Genomic DNA, 21,539 nt, shown 5'->3' with positions numbered 1-21,539 from the left:
AAAGGGAGCAGTGCAGGACCACAAAATAGCAGCTGGTATGCTCTAAAAGGAAGTCAGGAGGTGTCTGAGCAAGGTGTTAATGGGACCTTCAGAAGCCCTTTTGTTATTGATTAGCACTCATGGTTACATAGGTTGACTCACTTTTTCTAGGAGCATCTTTTAGGTTCTCCCAGGTTCATGCTTCTGATAGCGGTAAGAATAATGGAAAAAATCAGCAAAAGTGACTGCGTGCATATTAATTCCATTGTGTAAATGTTGCTTCAATTGCTTCCATTTGATTTTAAAGTGCTTTAAAATTTTGCTTAAGAATACACAATGTTAACATGTCCTTTTACTGTAATCATTACCAAAAAGTCAAATGTTAAAGTAGAATTTCTCCTAATTTTCTATAGTTTGAGATGAAAGTTTATAGTACATGTGTAATTGCCAATAGATGGCAATTACTTTTGAAAATAAGTAATTCAATAACCTTTGAAAAAGGATGGTTTTCTCTGAATTGTCATATTTAGGGAACAACAGTTACTACTTTCTAAACAGTGAGAGCTGCTGCAAGTTCAGTGTTTGCCTTCTACATTTTTGTAAATTCATAGTAGAGCTTTTGTCTAAGAGCTGAATGGAGGATGTTCCATGGAAAAGTATATTTAGTGACCTAGTATTCATTGAAATTCAAGGTGGAAGCTTTCTTTTTTTTTTTTTTTTCCTTTTTTTTTAAATCACATTCTTTTCAGCATGCTAACTGGTTTGGGCCTATAAGCCAAGGTCCATGGAATATGTTCTGTTTTAACAAACACTGCTCTTTATTATCCCTATGTCCTCCTTTACATCATGCCTTTTAATACATCTGTTGTGGCAGTTAATGGGCAGAATCAATAACTCAGAATAAAGCACCCTGTAGTTCTGATAGCTACAGAAATGAAATACGAAAACAAACTAAAAAGCCCCCTATCACCTGTAATTCAGAAATCTTTTAAGGCCTAAAATCAGTTTGGGATAACCAACAGCTGGTCTGGTGTTACGTTAGTTATTTGGGTTTTTTAGATTTGGGGGGTTTTTGACTAGTGCCAAGCAGTATTTATTTTGAATGATGTGAATTTTACCCATAATATCTCTGTGGAATTGGGAATTATCTGTTGTGGTTACCTGGTGTCTGGGAACCACCTTTCAGTTCTTCTACATCCATAGAAAGACTTGATCTCTCTAGAATTTGGTTTGCACACAAAAATTGTGCAGAAAAAATTACCAATTGGAAAAACATCTTAATTCTTTAGTTTCAGAATACCTAAAAAAAATATCAGAAAGGTTGCATAAACCCCCTAAGTAACAATAATCTCTGTTTTCTTATATATAAAAATTGTCCTTTGGAAAAAAAAGGCAAATTTAAGTTCAGTGAAAAAGTTTAGAAATCTGGAAGATAAAACAAAGAGAGGTGCTGAGGTCTGGTTGTTGCTGGTGGCCTCTATACTATTCTGGGACATCCTCTTGTACTTCGGTTTCTTTCTGTGTGAGGGGTGTTGATCAACATCTGCACACTTTACAGTGAGCGGCACAAGGTTATGATTCAGTGTTACTTTAATAAAAATAATAAGTTCATGTTAAATCCCCTTCCCCCTTAGGATGATATTTCCTGAAAGGCTTTTCAGATTGGCCTGTCTCAGCAGAAAATTATTGTGGCATGCAGGAGAGAAAAATCTTGCACTGAGACTAAGTCTTAAAAGAATGTTTTTGACTAAATATTGCTGGAGGTAAAGTTTCGTTCTCAGAGTTGGAATCTGTGTCAACCATGAAATCTGAAATAGTGTGATTTTCCTCAGGCTCTGTTGTACTTACATAATGTCTCAGAAACAATACAGAAATAAGGATACTGTCGGTCAGTTGAAATAGTAGAATTCTCATTTATTGACAACTAATATGCATAGAAAAATTTAGTGTGTAGCAGAGAATATTAATGCATATTTGTTATGCTAGTAGAACTCTATTTAAAAAAGATGGAAAAAATACTAATTGTGACATTGGTAAGATTGTGACCTCTGATGGTTAAAGAGTAATTTATTATTTGAAGTGTCTGATGTTATATATTTCATTTGCACTCAATTTTTCATTGCAGGAGGATGTTGCTGCAGAGAGGAGAAAACAGGCTGTAGTAGAACAAGTGATGGTGGATCAGTTATGTAGGTAAGTGAGTTTATGATGTAAAATTGCATTTTTCCCTATACAAGAATTTAGATCTGTGTGTGGCTTTTCTTGCTTAAGAGGTGTTTTGGTCATCTTGTTCCAAGTCTTATGCAGTCATATGTAGTAGTATTGCTTGCAAAAATTCTTTAAATGAAAAGTCTTTTTAATGTAACTTAAGAGATCACTATAAAGTGCTGTGGGTATGTTAATCTTTTTTCTGAGAATAATTTTTAATTTTATACTTGAACCTATTTTAAGGGATTTGCAATAGCAGTAGCTCACAGAAATAACCCTCCTGTACCGCAACAAAATATATGGATGCCTGATGTTACAAATTACACTTCTTCGGTTTTTATTGTCTTTTCTTAGAATCTTAGCTTTATTAATACTCCTTTAATAATACTGACACAACATCTTTCAGGCATAAAGGAGTATTATACCAGTGTTGGGCAGGTAGGAAAAAAGACACAATGATAAATCAAGTTGATCAAAATTGTACAGTAAGGCTCTCCTAAATTCATTGTTATCCCTTTAGCTACAAGAAAGCATTGCTTCTGTATGGAAAGATCCCCCTATTTTAAGCATAGTTTAATAATTCAGGGCTTTATGCAAGCTGTCTAGTTAAGACAATATAGAAAGATGCAAGCCAGTTTAATATAGTTTCATTTTAGTTTATTCTTGCTAAGAATTATCTGTGGGTACGTCTACAGTATGTTGCATTCTATGCCTATTTTACAGTCTCTGTAGTCATCTGCACTGGTATTTTAGGCCATCAGATCTTAAGTCTTTGAGGTTGAAATGTTGTCGTGCTCACCATTTTTTTTTCTTTGTTTTAGTTACCATGGCTGTTAAATTACCTATATTGTTTAAAAGTCTGTTAATGCTTTTATGCTACTTAAAAGCTGAGATAAAGGAAGGTTGCCTGAGGGAAACAAGATTGTCATGAAACATAATGATAAATTACACGTGTCATTGTAGCAGGATTAAAATTAGGCAACTATTCAGTGTAGAAGCCCCCAGTTTTTAAATAAATGCTTGGCCTGTGTCATACCTCTTTAAAGATTGTTACAAGAGATGATCTTAAAAATACATTGGTTATGTTGAAGTGTTTCAGTACGACTATGTAGCATTAAATGTACAGCTTTGTGCATCTTAGATCAAGAATGCTCGTTCTGTGTTTAACCTACTTCAGCTGCTTTACCTTATTTTTCCCATGTATTCTTTCTATTCTGAACCCTTCTACTGATGATGTCAAACCAATATTCATAGTGCTACAGTTGCATCAGGATGAAGTTTTAATTTAAAAAATCTCTCTGTTTATGTTACAAGTATAACTGTGCCAGTACTGCCAAACAAATTGGTATCAGATAATTGGAGAAGAGTAGTTCAAAACTGTTGAATGAAAAAAACCCTATTAAAGGAAACACAAAGGTGTTTTGAATTTTTTTTCTTTTAGTAGAGCCAATTTTGCACTTAAATCAGTGTAACTGATGTGTGCAAAGATGGATCTGTATAGATCAGAGAGCAGGTTTAGAAAACCATAATAGCTGTGCAAAATTTTTTTTCCTTCTGATAACCATTTCAATAACATAACAAGCATCTCATTTATTTTTAAAAGGTCTTTTGTTTACTTGCTGAACAGATAGAGAAAATATCAAAATCTTCAAAAACCAGTTAATCTATTTCTTTTCTGCTTGATGGGACTTTGAGATCCTGTCAACTCTGTAGTCAGGGCTTTGAGGAAGGAAAGGAAGTGCCAATGTTTTTGTTGGATGACAGATTGAATGGGGCTCTGAGCAACCTTGTCTAATGAAAGGTGTCCTTGCCCACAGCAGGGGAGTTGGAACTAAATGGTCTTTAAGGTCTCTTCCAACCCAAGCCATTCTATGATTCTTTGATGATGTCACTGACCACTATTAGAAACTGCTGTCACTGATCTTGGTGGGAGCCGTGTATGAAGAATATCACTGGTGGAATATTTACCGAAACAGTGGAAATCATGAAAAAACCCACAAACCTTCATAATACTAAGATTTATTTTATCAAAATATAAAATATACTTTAAATAATACATATATACATGTAAAGTTACTAGATAGTAAGGCACTGCCAGAATATATTTGATTTTAAGTAATAAACTTAAGAATTCATAAAAACAAACAAAAAATGAAGTCCAGAAATTTACGCAAGCTTAATGGATAACTCCAAGATTTTATTGCTGTGTTATTCTTCGGTGTTTTCTTTCCTGAGTAAAAATATGTAAGACCTGAAACTGAAACATACTAATAGTCAGAGGGCTTCTCCCTGCTTTTTGTGGTCAGAGCTGTTATAAGCGACCCAGAGCAGTCTACATGTTCTGATGTTTGCAAGGAAGCTCAAGGACTTCTGGGACTTGGGACAGCACCAGTGCATTTTAGAAAAAGAATACTGCATGAAATGAAGTAAGTTTATAGAAATACATTTTCTGCTGGTTTTGGTTTTTGTTTTGGCTCTGTGAAGTTTGTTTGCCTTTCCAGGTGTTTTATTTCTGGCTAGGATCCACCAGCTTCATGTGAGGCCTTTTTTATAGCCTTCTTGTGCTTCTTATTGCCTAGTGGGACCTTTTTATGTGGATTCTTTGTGTATAATGATTGATTCATAGAATTTATAAAACCTGGGAGAACATTTTTAAGCTTATATTGGTATTATTCATCACAAGGTTTTGCCAACCTTTTCCAAGCAAGTTCGATGCTTGGAATCCTGTCATATCCGGAGGTGCATAAATTGCATAAATATGCATCTGTAAATGCTAATGTAGATTGTCACAATATAATCTTACTTTTCTGTCATGTTTTGATTTCTGCTGCAATAATTAACCCTAATTGGCATTTAAATTACATTCCTGGACTGTGAGCATTGAAACAGTAGCTGCAAGGACTTAAGAAAAAATGAAAAAACACTGTGATCTGTAAAATGCAATGAATCTGCAGATCTGAGTTTTGTTCTGTTAATTTTTTTCAACATTCAGGCAAGCATCTCTGCTTGTGCATTTTAACATCATATTCTAAAGTCTTTCTCATCAAATGCCATCTTTGTAATCTTAAACGAAGAAGAAAGACAACAAAACCAGTCTCTCAATCTCTTACACCCATCACATGGACAAATCTTCATTTCTGGAACTAGTAATAGGGCCAATATAAAACATTTAGGTGGGTAAAGAAGCCTCAGTCTAGATATTTTTGCAAGACAACATTGATTCATGGAAGTATGGTGAGTGGCAGAGGTTTAATTCTTATAAAAGTGTGTGTAAACAAAATATCCCATTCATATTTATGCCTTCTGTGAATGTACTCTCATATTATATAATAACAGAACATATTACAACTCTGAGTTGCTTTCTAATTCAACTACAAGGGATCGTCTCCTCGACCAGTTGCCAAGGATACCGTATTTCATGTTTTTTGCTGTTTTGAAATGGTTGATTTTTATGTAACATTTATCTGTGAGCCTATAGATATTGTTAACATGCTGCATTATTTTCACAGAATAAGGACCAAATCAGGATTAACTGAAAACATGCTCTCTAACAAGCTACGCTTTGATAGTAGGATTATATCGAGGTAATCACAAATTTTGTGAAGCTTTTCAATTCTGTGAATTTATAAATGATGATATTTATTCTCTTGAACTAATTACTTGCACCGAATGTTTCTGTTGCCTATACTGAGGAAAAAAGTACGTGCTGTGGTTGCAGATGTATGCATACGTGTATAATACAAATTTTGACATAGCTGATGAATTGGCTTTACAGTCCCACTGTAGTGTTGAGATCTGTAAGTCATGTTATGTTACCATCATGCCTGTAGCTCGGTTGAGGACAGTTAGCACAGGGAGTGTTTAAAACAGTGCTTTTAGCTATAGCATCCCAGTTGATTAAAGCTTATTTTTGTAAATGTCACAATTGTAGATGTGGTTTTGCAACTTATTTGTAGCTCTTTATGTATTAAACTTTAGGACATCTTTGAAAGTGTTCTGATTCCAGTAGCTGTGGCATAAACATATTTTTCAGCTTTGAAAGTGATGCTTTTCTGAAGCTCTGAGCTGTATACTCACTAGACATAGCTGAGGATTCAGCTACAAAGTTTCATATACCACAATGAATGGTGTACATCCTTTAGTTAATGAGTGAAAATTATATTGTATACTAAAACATGAAGCCTTGAAAAGTGTTTTTAACATTATAGAAATGGAATATTGCATTAAAATATGTGATTGAATCCACAAGTTGAATTCCATAGTGAGTTAGAGAAAATAGTCAAATAACCTCTTAAAAAAAATTGTGCAGTACTCAACTTTGGAAATAAAATGGGTATTGAGAGCAACCTTGAGGAGAAGAACTTGGAGGTGCTGGTGGATGAGAAGCTACAGAACTCGTCAATATGTGCTTGCAGCTCAGAAAGGCAACCATGTCCTGGGTTGCATCAAAAGCAGTGTGGCCAGCAAGTCAAGGGAGATAATTCTCCCCCTCTACTCCTCTTTCGTGAGACCCCACCTGGAGTACTGCATGCAGCTCTGGGGTCCCCAGCACAGGAAGGATGTGTCATGAAGATGAGCAGAGGGCTGGAGCACCTCTACTATCAGAACAGGTTGAGAGAGTTGGGATTGTTCAGTCTGCAGAAGGGAAGGCACCAGGCTGCTTTATTGCAGCCTTCCAGTGCCTAAAGGAAGGCTGCAAGAAAGCTGGAGAGGGACTTTTTAGAAGTGCATGTATTGGTAGGAGAAAGGGAAATGGCTTTAAACTAAAAGAAGCCAGGTTTAGATTAGATATTAGGAAGAAACTCTTTACTGTGAGAGTGGTGAGGCACTGGAACAGATTGCCCGGAGAAGTGATGAATACTTGATCCCTGAAAGTGTCCAAGGCCTGGTTGGATGGGGCTCTGAGCAACCTGCTGTAGTGGAAGGTGTCCCTGCCCAAGGCAGGAGGATTGGAACTTTAAGGTCCCATCCAACCCAAACCATTCTGATTCCAAAATAAGTGTTATTTATGTTTGGGGTGAATTGGATTTATATAGACGAAAAACATAAAGGTGCTTTTTAATTTCCCTTCTAGAAATGGCCGTGATGCTTGTAGAGAGTTGATTGGATTTTTTTTTGCATATGACAGATCCCTCACTGTGTATGAATTTCGACAGTTTGGAAGAAACAGGTAGGATAAATTACTTTTTAAAAAGGTTTTAGGAAACATCTTTCACTGTATCTAAGAAACCTAAATAAATTTAATTGTTTGAATACCAGTTTTGAATTATTTCACAGAACAAACGCCTTGCCTTTCATTCAGAAGGGAGTTTATCAACATCAGCGTGGGCAAAGGAAGGGAAAAGCGTATGATCTTGGTGACCTCTATGTTGTAAGTATTCTCCTGAATGTAAGGCAATTTTGTTGGTGACTTGGAAGTAATATTTAGGTATTCGAATTGAAAATTGTTATCTAGCCTTCTGGGAAGACCAAAAGTCTTTCCCTTCAATAACATTTTTGAATTAAAGACTTCTAGGAGTCTGGATTATTTTGCTGTCCCGTGTTTTATTGATTCCAATTTAGGCTTCAGATTAAGGTGTAGTTTGTGATTTTCCCCCTAGAGGGCACAAGACTGCAGGGAGTGTGGACCTTTTGTGGGCAAAATTATCTGCTTGGGAAGGAGAGTCCTGAAGAGAAAGTAGACCAAAGTATTTGTTAAAATAAATAATCTTTGCAAGGTCTGCTGGCATTTTTAACTCGAGGCAATGATTAATTATTTTTTATACATGAAGAAGTTGCAGGTTAATTGTTTTTAACCTACAGTTTCAAATGTACACTGCCAGCTGTTTAGAGCAAGCATCTTAAACAATGGTAAACTTCATCTGCCAGCTGATCTGATGACTGACTACAAATCATATTGCATCTTCTGTACCGCTGTACTTCTGTACTGAGTTAAATGTTTGTGGTTTATAAATACTTGAGCCAGTTTTCAAGTACAGACTGTTTTCACTGAGTTCTTCACATCCTCCTGCAAATCTGAAGTTCAGAGCAAAAACCATGCTTGTATAAAGTATTGAAAGTAAAAGAAGATGACATTAGTTTTTAGTATCCTTTGTCCTATCATATGACTTATCCTAACTGCTTGCATGTAGTGACAGTCTAAGAATTTCCAAAATGAAATAGATAAATTTGTGATATAGAGATAGAAGCTACTTGTTAGAGATTTTCTCTTTTTATTGTCATTTGTATTTTTGTAATCTGCAGATGGAAATGGGTTCTGAATAAAGATGTATAATTGGAATGATGTTATATCTGTGAATCTCCATATCTACAATCTTGCTTTCTGAGCTGATATTAAAGATATACAGACCTTTCACAAAGTCCAGATAGTTTAAACACTTGCACAATAACAGTGTCTCTGTCTCCTCCTTCTGAATTCTTGAGTTCTGAAATTATTACAGTTATTACAGTTAAAACTACTGCAATTTTTTAAATTATTCTGAGCATTCTTTGCATTTAGTTTGCTGCTTTTGTTTCTCTCCCCTCCCCTCTTCTTCCAAACCAAAAAGCATCTTTAACTTTGAAGAATATGTCAGGTGTGTCCTCTGTCCCCAACTTGGAAGGAAGGGGAATTAGTAATACTCAGAGGAGACTACATAGGATAGTAGAACTCTATGCTACTATGCTCTCTTCTCTGGTCCAGTGAGTTTTGGATCTTATAAAGCTGAAGGGAGAAGAAAAATTGAAAAGCAGAGCCTGTCTGAGGGAACAACAATCTGTAGCCTCAAATTTTTCAGCTGTAGGTTAGGCAACAGTATGCCCTCTTACTAGACAAACCTGCATGTAGAGGATAATGTGTCATCTTGGAACCTGAAGCTCAGCTGTTTTTATTTAGTATTAGAAGGGTTCTGTTTAGAAGGTTAACTCACCCCAGCTACACTTTGTCATCATTTCATAAATGCTTATAACAAATGCTTGAAAGTCTTGGATGATGTACTTTACGAAATTCACAGAATCACAGAATATGCTGAGTTGGAAGGGACCCACGAGGATCAAGTCCAAATCCTGGCCCTGCACAGGACCATCCCCAAGAGTCACACCATGTGCCTGAGAGTATCATCCAAATGCTTCTTGCACTCTGTCAGGCTTGGTGCTGTGACCACTTCCCCAGGGAACCTGTTCCAGCACCCAGCCACCCTCTGGGTGAAGAACCTCTTCCTAATATTCAACCTAAACCTCCCCTGACACAATTTCAGGCCATTTCCACAGGTCCTGTTACTGGTCACCACAGAGAAGAGATCCGTGCCTGCCTTTCCTCTTCCCCTCATGAGGAAGCTGTAGACTGCAGTGAGGTCTCCCCTCAGTCTCCTCCAGGCTGAACAAAGTGACCTCAGTCGCTCCTCATATGGCTTCCCCTCAAGGCCCTTCACCGTCTTCATACCCTTCTTTGGACACTCTCTAATACCTTAATATCTTTCTTACACTGAGGTGCCCAAAACTGCACACAATATTCAAGGTGAGGCTGCACCAGTGCAGAGCAGAGAGAGGGATGATCCCCACAATTATAGGCAAAGATAGATATGGTCACCTATGTGATCCCCTGACCTCACTGGCTGAACGATGCTTTGCCTGATGCCCCCCAGAACATGGTTGGCCCTCCTGGCTGCCAGAGCACTGCTTTTGACCAGGACCCTCAGGTTTCTTTCCATGGCACTGCTTTCCAGCATCTCATTCCCCGGTCTGTACGAACATCTGAGGTTGCCTCTTCCCAGGTGCAGAATCCAGCACTTGCCCTTGTTGAACTTCATATGGTTGGTGATTGCCCAGCCCTCTGATTGTTGAGGTCTCTCTGCAGGGCCTCCCTGCCTTCAAGGGGGTCAACAGCTCCTCCCAGTTTTGTGTTGTCTGCAAACTTGCTTAGTATCCCTTCCAGTCAAGTGTGTCCAAGTAATTTATGAAGATGTTGAAGTGCACAGGACCTATGACCTATTTTTAAATCACTGTATGCTTTACCAACAGGGAGCTAATCTGACTTTCCGAAGTGTTGATAACCTTCCACAAAGCGTTAAGCAGAACCCTGTCTTTACCCTTCGGTGATAAGTATTGATGAAACAGCTATGGATTTTCTAAAGTAAGTGCTGGTAACTGGTTTTCAAATTACCTTCCATTCCTTAAGCAAAAAGATTTTTTTAATAAGAGCTTCTAATACCTTATTACTTACACTGCTAAAAACAGAATCTGTATTTAGACTGTTTAAATTAGTAATAGATGTTAGTGGACTTTGCATAGTTCAGTAACTTTCTAGAATGATAAGGATAAAAGAATTAATTAAATTTTGAATCTGTCCTATTTGCTATGTTCGAAGTTACATGTTTTTAAATACTAATCATATACTGAAAATTTTCTTATGTGATGAACTAAAATACTACATTTGGGCAAAAATGCTTTTTTTATGATCAACATTATTATTGAATCTTTTGTGACATGTATGTTAAAAACTTATATCAGTCATGAATGTAAGTGTTTGAACACACACAGGAGAAGAATTGGAGGTTTATCTCTGGTTTTTCATTTTCTTTTTCATTCCTCTCCTAATTCTTCCAGGGATTGTTAGATGTTGAAGACTGCAAGTTTTCTGCACTTACTCTTTCAAAATAGTTTTTACTACATTATGTTGTCCCAGAGTCTGAAAGACGAGAATTTTTTTAGAATTTTTTCAAATGGTTAGGTAAATGGTATTTTTGACTTTGTGTCTCATACCAATACCTATACAGAAGTCATCTGTCTAGAGAATGAAGTATCTTTCTCTGCAGTTTCTGGCTTTTATTGTGAGTATACTGCTTCTTAGTACAAATAACATCTTGGTATAAAATCTATCACACTGCTGTGCCTGCCTGATCACAGAAGTTATTTAACAGTGTTGGAAATACAGTCAGGGTTTGATTACTCAGATTTTGGTGAGGAGTGTCAGCTGATAGCAGATGTTACAGGGTAGAAATTTTCATAAAATCATGGAATCATAGAAAGGGGCCTCAAGAGGGTCTCTAGTCCATCCCTACTGTTCAGAGCATGATTTACTGCAGCAGATTGCTCAAGGCTGCATCCAGTTGGGTTTTTAAATACCTCCAAGGATGGAGACTTTGCAACCTCTGTGGGCAACCTATTCAGTGTTCAGTCACCCTCATGGTACAAAGTGTTTCCTGATTGTTAATAGGGAACCTCTTGTGTTTCAGTTTGTACCTATTGTCTCTTGTCCTGTCATCAGGCACCACTGAGCAGAGCCTGTCTCAGTCTTCTGTACTCCCTCCTGTCAGGTGTTTATGCACACTGATAAGATCCCTCAAGCCTTCTCTTCTCCAGGCTAAACAGTTCCATCTCTCCCAGCCTCTCTTCATATATCAAATGCTTTGATCCCTGCTTGATTAGGAGGAGCAATAACAAAATCTCAATTAAATATGTTCCGTATCTAAAGACTACTTTTGTTAGCACAACTACACTATTATGTAAGTATTTAGACACATGAAGCTTATTCTCAGTTACGGTAATATTCATTTTAATGTCCCTTTATACTGAAAGCTTTGCAAAGGAGCCATAGTGAGCTAACAGTGCATAGAACAGTAAATTCAAATTCAATTGGTTATAGAAATATTTAGTTGTATGATGCTTAGTGCTAATTGTTCCCTCCATGAGGTAAAACACCATATAGTTTAATTTAAGATAGTTTATGTAAGAAATTTACATCTCAGAAGCCTATCATTCAGGTAAACAGGTTTTTGTTTCATTTGTTGATAATCTTATACTTGTGAAATTTAGAGTTGATCCAGTGTTATCTCTGAAGGTTCCAGAGGGACTGCTCACTGGGCTATAATTTTGGCTTTTCTTGCTACCTGTGGTGGAATAGCTTGTTTCTTATTTTATACTCTCTCTGTGTTTTTTCCATTAGTGACTAAATTTCAGACAGTGAAGTCTGTCTTTTTCTTCTGTATGCGGGTGTTATTGAACGCTCTTGTATTGGGTCTGGCTGAGCTGGAGTTCATTTCCCCATAGCAGCCCTCATAGTGCTGTGCTTTGCATTGGCAGCTAGAAGGGTGTTGATAACACACCGGTGGTGTGGCTGCTGCTGAGCACAGCACCACACTGTAACATCCCTTCCTCAATCTAGAGCAAGATCCTGGGAGGGGACCCAAGTAGGCCCAAACTGACCAAAGGGATATGACGTCATATCAGATATGATGTCATACCAGACCATATGACATCAGCTCAGATATAAAAGCTAAGGCAAGGAGCAGGAAGGCAGGCATTCATTGTCTCCAATGAGAGATTTCTCGCCTGCTGAGAAACCCTCACGCGTACTGAAGCCCTGCTTCTTGGGAGTGGCCGACCATCGCTGCTCATGGGAAGTAGAGAATAAATGCTGCTGTCTTTCGCTTCACTTTTCCACATGCAAGCTTTTGCCTAGCTTCTGCTTTAATAAACTGCCTTAGCCATATGCACAAGTTGTTTTCCATCTTATTCTCTCCCCTGTCCAGTTGGAGAGGGAAGTGATAGGGCGGCTGGGTGGGCACTTGGTGTCCAGCCAAGGTCAACCCACCATAGCTCTATTCTCTGGTGCAAAACTCTTGAATTGACTCCTCTAACCTTCATTACTGTACTGAGAGAGAATCCTGCTCAGCTACAGTCCAAAAGATCTGTTGCAGGTTTCCAGGAGCACCTGTGTCCTGCTATCACAAAGCATGAATCTTTTGATTTAGACATGTGTTTTAGAGAATACATTGTCCTCTGTAAGTGGTTGTTGACTTTCCAGTTTAGGTGATTTGATATAGGCAAGTCTGAATAGAGAGCAGAGAGGTAAGTCTTTGGCCCCAGAAAGCAGAAGGAGTATGCCATGGCAAAGCACTAGTGAGCAAGCAGCTCTGATTTCACAGTAGTGCTTTTCCATTTTCTTTTCTATTCTGATTAAAATAATTATAGGACTTTGTTGTTTGTGGGTTTTGTGGGTTTTTTTCTTCCAGTAGGTTCTTCCATAGTATGTTTGGATCAACCTTTATAATAATTTTTGATGAAGGCTTATTAGGAAACCCTTCTCAGACGGGAACCTGCCAAGAAAAAACCCACAAAATTTAACCAGAATTCCTAAATATGCTGATCCAGCTTTTGGTTTACACCCTTTATGTTTGTCTTCTAAAGAAAGATTTGTAACTATCATGTTATTATCCTGTTGGTGATTAAATGTAGTTGTTTTAACAAACTCTTCCAGTAGCATGAGCTGAAGATTAGGATTATCTTGAAATAAATTTCTGCAAATTTTATGCACGGGAGGAATTATCCATAATTAATGAATTAGTAGAGGAACTGATAATGGAATATTGTGAGAAAGGAATTTCTGCATATCTGCATCTGTTCAGCAAGGACTGTTTTGGGTGCCCTCGCAAACTCAAGCATCGAATACTGTATTTATAAGGGTGGTAATGAATTACAGTTCAGTATTTTTTGGGTTTTTTTTTTAATACAGCTGTTTTGAATATAGTAATATTATGTGTAATTTCACCAATCAAGATTAATTTTGATTTCTTTAGGGCTTCTTCTGTGGAATTCAAGAACAATGTTCCAAGCAAGCGGACAGCAAAGTTTTCAAGAAGATTCAAGGTTTGTGTCTACCAGAACCCATTTTATTTTAATTTCTGTATCTCTGTGTCTTTACAGCTCAGGGCAATGAACAATAGTGATGTTATAAAGATTTTATTTGTATAAATGAAATTAAACAAAAGTTAAACATTTATCAGAATATTACTGGAATCTGATACTAGCACAAATTAGTCATAAGAATGTTTTCTGCTGTCTCTTTGAATAAACAGTCTGGATAAAGATTGTGGAGAAGGTAGAGAATAATCATGAATGTTTGCTGTCATTTGCTAAACCTGTTTTATGTAGGCACTCTTTGGTCACTAGAATGTGCTTGGACATTTACTTTCACAAAAAATTTTTGGAATAAAAATTAGGGTTTTTTTTAATCTTTTAGTTATTCCATTTTTTCTCCTTGCATAGTAGACACAAATTGATTTCTCAATTATCTGACTACCTCAAAGTTTCCTGGTGTGGCCTGGAAGAAGGTTACATGTGTATACTTTAAGGCACCTTTTAACATCCATCTGAGTATCATCTTCACTGGAAAAAACTTCTTTCTTTCACCTTATGTCACAGGTGGGAGTGGGAGCTTCAGACAAAGTTTGTTAGAGAAGCCCTCCTGTTAAGTCAGGAGGTGCAGAAAGGAACCCCTTGCTTTCTAAACTGCTTCTCAGAGAGGAGCCTGGGTGTGTCTGGATCCAATCTCAGCCCCAGACTTTGTCAATGGTTCTAAGTCTAAGGAATTACAGAGGTGTGACTGAACCTTTGTACAACTTTGTCCTGCAGGATTAAAGATGGCAAACCGAGTATAATTATATAAAATGAATTATTTATTATGAGAAATGATTAGACAAAAGATCTTAATCAGAATTATTTGCTACACAGTGTGGAAACTAAAACTACTAGGATAGGATAGTGCACTATATCAAAGCGATTATATTAAAGCTAGCAAAATAGAAAGAAACTATTACTGAGATTGATGTAACACTCATACAAATGACCATGGGCAGATCTCTTTCACTCAGCCTTGAGGGTAACCTTGAGGGGTGTCCCCATCCAAGGGAGGAATCTCCACACACACTTCAAGAAGGGTCATGTTAGAAGAACCTACTGTATGCAAATGGACTGGACTTTTATAGTATAAAGTGATTGACTGCCAGTCATGTGTCACCAGATCAGTTTAGCAGTTTATCTGCCCAATCTTTACCTTATTATCAGGATGTTAGTTTGGGGTTGATGTGTCAGACTGGTTTTAACATAATTCAACACCAAAAGCTGCAAGACATATCCTCTCTCAGTCCACCACTGATAGCTTTGCAAATAGGGAATTGTTCAGGTTGCTTGTCCACATTCCAGAGCAGAGCATCCTGATACACCATGCCCCTATTTTGCTTTATAATTGTAGATACAAGTAATTTGAAGGTAATAGCAGTTGACTTCTATTAACAGAATATGCTGAGTAACTTGGGCATCCCTAAAGTAAACCTCCTACCTGAAGATTTTGATAAGGCAGTTGGTTTTACCCTAGAAATAATTCTCTGCATATAATTCTGGAACGATTTTGCATAATTACTCATATTTGTCCTTGTTTCCACATGTTTTTAACATGTTTGCACAATAAAGAAGCAACTCTGTTTCATAATGGAGTGTTTGTATTGTTCCAAAGTTGCTTTGTGTCTTGAATCATGGTATGTAATCTGTTCTAGCAGAAGTAAATAGCTTTATAATCTGAGCATATAGAGGGCAATAGCCATTATTCCTTTCCTTCTGTGGTCTCTTTAAAAGTTCATGCTGCTGCTTTATGTGGTTTCCACTCAAATGTTAAGTAACTGATAGTTTCATTTTGGACTGGTATTCTTTCATCAAAGATCAGGGAGCCTGGATGCATAGATATGTCATTTTAACCAGCACTATCATAAGTAGGTGTGGTGTTCTTTACTTCTATATTACCTCCATAGCAAGGGGCCAACTTCGGGTAAACATTGTGTCCCTTATTTCTCTAAATCCTCAGGTATATTCAGAGGGACACTAAGTAAAAGAGGAGTTCGGGTTATAACGGGCTTAGGAAAGTATTTCCGACAAGTAGACAAGAGCAGAAATGGTTTTCTCTCTCAGGCAGCCTTTAAAGAAGCTCTAAGAGTATTCCATTTGGAAATGCCTGAAGGGGTAAGTCTAGCTGAAACTGTAATCATGGGTATTATCTTTCTTAATTTATGGTATTGCTTTCTTTTCTTTGCTTAAATCTGTAGTTTAATAGCTGATTTTTGCACATTTTCTTTCAGTGGTGTTTTTGATTTGGCTTTTTTTTTCCTCTTGTGGTATATTGGCATTTGTGCATTCAGTTTTGTGTGAAATTCTTAAAAATAAAAAATAATATATTTAAAAGCATGCAATCTTCTTACATCATGACATGAAGAAGCAAGTGTGATTGCAGTCAATTTTTTCTCCTTTGGCTTTAAAAAATAGTTTATGCTATTTTCTTCTGTTTTTCCTTTGTTTTCTATGTTAGGTTTTGCAAATAGCCCACAGCTATCAGAACTGCAAATAATGTGAATTATGGTCATCAGTGACTGACATGCATTATTTTTACAAATCTTTAAACGAGTTTGGATTTAGAAGTTTGGGGATTTTGTGGTGACAATTTTGTAATTTTCCATTATAGCGAATGTTTTATTTTAGGACATACTGAAGAACTTTGGCAAAATATTTTTAAATTGCAGGACTTTGAATCCTTATGGCTTATTCTTGATGATAGCAAGAGTGATAAGGTCGACTATGGAGAATTTACTCGTGCCATATTTGGAGAAATGAATGAATATAGGAAAGCCTTTGTAAGAAAAGTAAGTTTTATTGCAGATATTCTAAATGCAAATATTTTGCAGTCTAACTTTGGAGTTAGTTACTTATCATGTCCTGGTTGTTGAGTTCTGTTTTTTTCCGAGTTGCGTATCTGGAAATTGACTTTTTAAAGTTTCAGATCAGTTTATCAAAATAAAAGTAAATTAGAGGACTGCATGCTGTTCCATTGTTGAATTAGTTAATTTTAAACTCTAGAATTAATTTCTTTATTATTTTGATTTTATGTATGTGTAGTTTTCTTATAGTTCAGTCCAGTGTATAAAGCATCTGCCACCCTGAAACGATCTGTTCCAGAAGTCTGTTTCCTTATTTTGGCAGATGATTATATCAGTGTAACTTTTTTCCCACATTGCCTGAAATAGGAGGCAATAATACTTGTCTCCTTTAAGACCTACAATTAGAGTCATTTATGAGACTTGTTGTATTTGAAGTACCACTCGTTATGTGTCTATAATGCAATGTGGAGCTGTTTGCAGTATCAAACACTGGTTACAAACCAGCCAAGTAGTAGTGACTGGATATCAAGATCAAGAAAAATAACATATTTCATACTTTCAATCATGGAGAGATCTGACTCTTCTAGCCTTTTATATTGAGCATGTGTATTTGAGTAAACTGAAATGAAAATGAAGCTGCTGTTAGCAGTGCTGAAGAGGCTCTGTCAGAATGATGCAGGAATCTTAGTAATTGGAGGAGGCAGAAGGGAAGCAGCTTAACTTCTGATTCTAAGGATGAGCTAAAAATTATGGAGAGAAAAATTTTTTTACTTGATGAGGGGACTACATTTGATGTGAAAGCTGTTGAGATAAAATAATCGTGAAACTGCATACTCTGGAATAATTTTCTGGTATCTGTTGGCTTATATAAAATAGGTAAATTGGCATAATCCACTGCACAAGATCTGTTAGTGTAAGACAAGTAGTTAAGTGTATTTGATCTTTTCATCTTTCCACTTTTTTTTTCCTTATATGCTCATGCTTTAACTCTTTTTTTCCCTATAGGCTTATATGAAACTAGATTTCAACAAAACTGGGAGTGTGCCTATGGTGGATGTCAGGAAATGTTACTGTGCAAAGAAACATCCTCTAGTATTGGCAGGTAATTCACAGGAACTAACAAAAGAAATCTGTAACTACTGAAGTCGTTAGCAGAAGTACCAGATACAGAAACTGGTTGGAAATACAGACTGTTTTCATATTGGCTTAGACTTGAACTGTTAAGAAGAACTTTTTTTGTCTGATGACTTACAACGTATCCAGAACATGACTATAAATAGTAATGGAGTTCATATATACAATTTTAATACTGCTCTTTATCAAGCTGCACACACTGCATATATGCAGAGTAATTCTTTTCCCTGCTGGTGTAGGACTACATGTAAGCAGTTAATTCTCAGCTTTCATCTGTAAGTTATCAGTGACAAATATGATATTAATAATTTTCACTTAGGAGGATACTCTATTTTCACATGACTGTTTTCCATCAAAATACACAAGGATTCCAACTGACACAGAGTGTACTCTACACTTGAATAATTTATTCAGAAGGAACTTCATTTATTTCTGGGACAGGTTTGTCATCCTTTACAGAGGAAGTGCTGGTTTCTTCATTATTCATTCATTATTCATTATTTTTTCAGGATTCTCAAAAATGTTTAAAATCTACCATTGAAAAAATAGGAATTTAGGTATTTGTATGGCAGTTTCTAAAATAATATCTTCATGTACCAAACTAGTCACTATGAAAGTCTACATACTGTCGTGACCCCTTTGGTTTTACCTGTAGAAAAGAGGATTTTTTTTGTATTGCCAGTGATTTTATTGGTAACATATGAAGACCCATGCTGGTATAGGGATACAACATGTGAATTTTTCCAATGCTATAGTGGCATGTTTTTTGCATTTTTTTCTCAATGGCACAAAATCATTTTGAGTATTATCTTTATAAAGTCACTAGGACACATAAATTGCAGAGCACTTTTCAAATGCTAATTTGCATCCTAAAGTTTTCCTAGAACTTTGAACTTGTGTTACATTAAATGCATGCTTTCTTACAAGATAACTTCTGAAATACCAAAACTTTAGTTTACAAATGCATTATTCAACTTTTGCATTCCCTTGAAGAAAAAAATCTTCCTGATGTCATTAATTCATTGCAATTGACTGACCATGTTTCTGTTGATATTTAATGCTATCATGCTGTCAAAGTAAGGTGATTTCTACAGCTCGTATTAAGTGAGCCAATAACTTAATTCTGAAATCAGAATCTTGACTTTGCTCATGAAAAAAAATATTTGAAAGCTAAAATTTGAAAGTTTCTTGCCTGAAGTATATTAAATGCTACATATTCACTGTTCTTTAAAATGTATTTAATGGAAAAATATGCTTTCATAGGCAAAGCTGCAGAAGAAGAAATTAAATCGTCATTTCTAGAAACATTAGGAGAGACCTGCAGCAACCCCACTGAAGTGTCCTATTCTGAGTTTGAAGATTACTATGAAGGATTAAGTTTTGGAATCGTGTGTGATGATGATTTTGTTAATATCTTAAGGAACTCTTGGGGTATTTAGAGTGGAAGATAGAGTGGAAGATGACAAAAATGAAGAAGAAACATTTTCTAAACAAGGAGTAACTAAATAAGGGAGGATTTAATCTTGATGTGCATTGCTTTATAATTAGTGTGTTAAACTGATGTCAGGAACTGAAAACTTTAGATACTTTAAGAATAATATATGGCAAATTTCTTGGAGTGTCTGTTCAGCTATGCTAACCACTCTGCTAATACAAATACTGTTCGTTTCATTTCACTGGAAATAATAAAGGCTGTTTCTTATACCAAAAGCCATCTTTTTGATATTAGAATAAAGTGGCATATTTTAAAATAACTGGGAATTAGAATACTAAAATGCATGAAGGTGTATATGCAAGAGAAGATTTTGTTTTATGATGCATTGTGGAAAGTTTTAGGTTCGACTGTATAAAGTACCAATGGTAACTTTTCTTCAGAAAGTTTCTTATAACATTCTTTGTCTTGTTGTTTCTTATGGTAGCAGTTAGCTTGAAAGAGAGCAGGTCATACTTTCCAGTTTTGAGGGTGTTTGCAGTAGTGAAAGTGCAGAGACGTTCACAGCAAGTAGCCCCTTGGCCTATGGACCATCTTGACTGATCTTACTTTGTCATTTTGGTCAGGAATCCAAAGCTGAGCATTGAATCCCAAAGGTTTTATAAAGCACACATGAATTTTATAATGGATATCTTCCTTTCCTATATTTTGCTAAGTGGTTTTCTAAACAAATAATTATATTTAAATACCTGTTTTCTTTATATCCCTAGGATTTTTTTTAAGTAAAACTTAACAATTATATATTTTGTCGAATGGACATATCGCATTTAATATCTACTCTGAAAGTATAAAACAGAAAAGTATTTAAAAAACCCCAAAACAGCCACCTGTCACCACAAAAATTAAATCATAAAATATTCCTTGCTACTTCGAATATTCAGACAGATGCTTTTTTCAATGTAATACATCTCGTTAATTCTGTAAAATTATTAGTGTTAAGAAATAAAAAAGTATTGTTAATTACACAGTGAGAGAGAGATAGCCTTTGGTTTCAATAGACCTGTCACTAAAATTTAACTGTATGTTGAACTGCATTTCTTAAACCTATACAATTAAATATATTAGTTCCTTAGAGCTTGTCTGCCTGGTTTTGAATTTATAGTCTGTGGTTAACACAACCTTCCTCTGAGACAGAGTTTGTATTTCATAGGAATTAAGGGGCAGTACTGGAATGGATGCTGAAATGAGGGACTTTGGTCCCTCTGTCAATGATGGGTATATTCTAGATATAGTACTTCCTTGTTCTAATAGCTTGTGCGATTTTATTTTTTGGTTGTTCGTACCCTCAGTTGTAACAAGAATTTCAGTTTCTGCTCTGAATCTTCAAATGAGAGATTTTGGAGGATTCTTTTGGGGCTGCAAAAGTCTGTGTGTATTGGTTTACAGGGAAAGGGAGATTTTATCAATGGTTATTCTAAGCAGGAATTCTGATGTGGCTCATTACAATTTTCTTGTTCACAATTCCTGCCAGACTTTCTCTTGATGGAAAGATTTTTTTAATTAGTGTTTCTGGAACTGGTGATTCTGAGAAGGGCAGCTTCATCTGGTTGTACAGGGATCTGCTTGGTAATGTGTCAGTTCAAATAACTGAAAAATACCAAGTGATTTTTATTAATTGTTTTAAGAATCACTTGCTCTATTTAGACTTCCTCACTTAGAAGAATTGTACCCACAAATAGAACTGTAGCTCAATTTAATGAATGAAAGTGATGGTGAAGTGAGGTATTTTCTTTTTGCAATGCTTAATTTTATTGTGAAGCTTTTAGGAAGATTATTCCACATTTTCCTATGGAATGGAAAAATTCATGACAAGTGGACATATCCTAAGTGGGCCTGCTTATCAGCCAAAGCTGTGTAGGTCACATCTGCTGTGAATTACTTGCTCTTTATTTTGTTCTTATCACAGAAATGAGGTGCCGTTATAACAATATTGTTGATGTAGCTTTAGTAGTCATGCATAATTTTTTTTAATCTGAAGGCAGATCCCTAACAGGGTAATCTAAGATAAATTCTAAAGGTCAGAAATTGCCTGGAAATACAAGCAGGTACTCTATAATTATGTGAAACCTGCTAAGTATATAATTTCTTTTAACTACAGGGTTGATTATGCAGGTCCTGCTTGACCAACCTGATTTCCTTTTATGACCAGGAACCTGCCTGGTTTATGCAGTAAAGGCTGTAGATGCTGTCTACCTGGACTTCAGTAAAGCTTTCAATACTGCCTCCCACAGCATGCTCATGGGGAAGCTGGCAGCCTATGGCTTGGA

General features: G+C 36.3%; 1 protein-coding gene across 1 annotated transcript in view; it reads left to right on the top strand.

Annotated features, from left to right (window-relative positions):
• The window catches only part of CAPS2 (calcyphosine 2), a 31,984-nt gene extending 11,640 nt beyond the window's left edge, over positions 1 to 20,344 (top strand). The window contains 13 exon segments of the mRNA XM_032688191.1: positions 2,105 to 2,172; positions 4,494 to 4,613; positions 5,697 to 5,771; positions 7,262 to 7,357; positions 7,465 to 7,558; positions 10,186 to 10,258; positions 10,261 to 10,297; positions 13,743 to 13,756; positions 13,759 to 13,812; positions 15,803 to 15,957; positions 16,512 to 16,631; positions 17,652 to 17,748; positions 19,044 to 20,344. Of these exon segments, the coding sequence (XP_032544082.1) occupies positions 2,105 to 2,172; positions 4,494 to 4,613; positions 5,697 to 5,771; positions 7,262 to 7,357; positions 7,465 to 7,558; positions 10,186 to 10,258; positions 10,261 to 10,297; positions 13,743 to 13,756; positions 13,759 to 13,812; positions 15,803 to 15,957; positions 16,512 to 16,631; positions 17,652 to 17,748; positions 19,044 to 19,219 (1,179 nt within the window). The 3' untranslated portion in view covers positions 19,220 to 20,344.
• Positions 20,345 to 21,539: the final 1,195 nt, after the last annotated feature.

Source organism: Chiroxiphia lanceolata, chromosome 5 (genome assembly GCF_009829145.1).
Source record: "Chiroxiphia lanceolata isolate bChiLan1 chromosome 5, bChiLan1.pri, whole genome shotgun sequence".
Classification (NCBI taxonomy): domain Eukaryota; kingdom Metazoa; phylum Chordata; class Aves; order Passeriformes; family Pipridae; genus Chiroxiphia; species Chiroxiphia lanceolata.
Note: the sequence above shows the minus strand (reverse complement) of the source record. Positions and strands in the feature narration are given on the sequence as shown.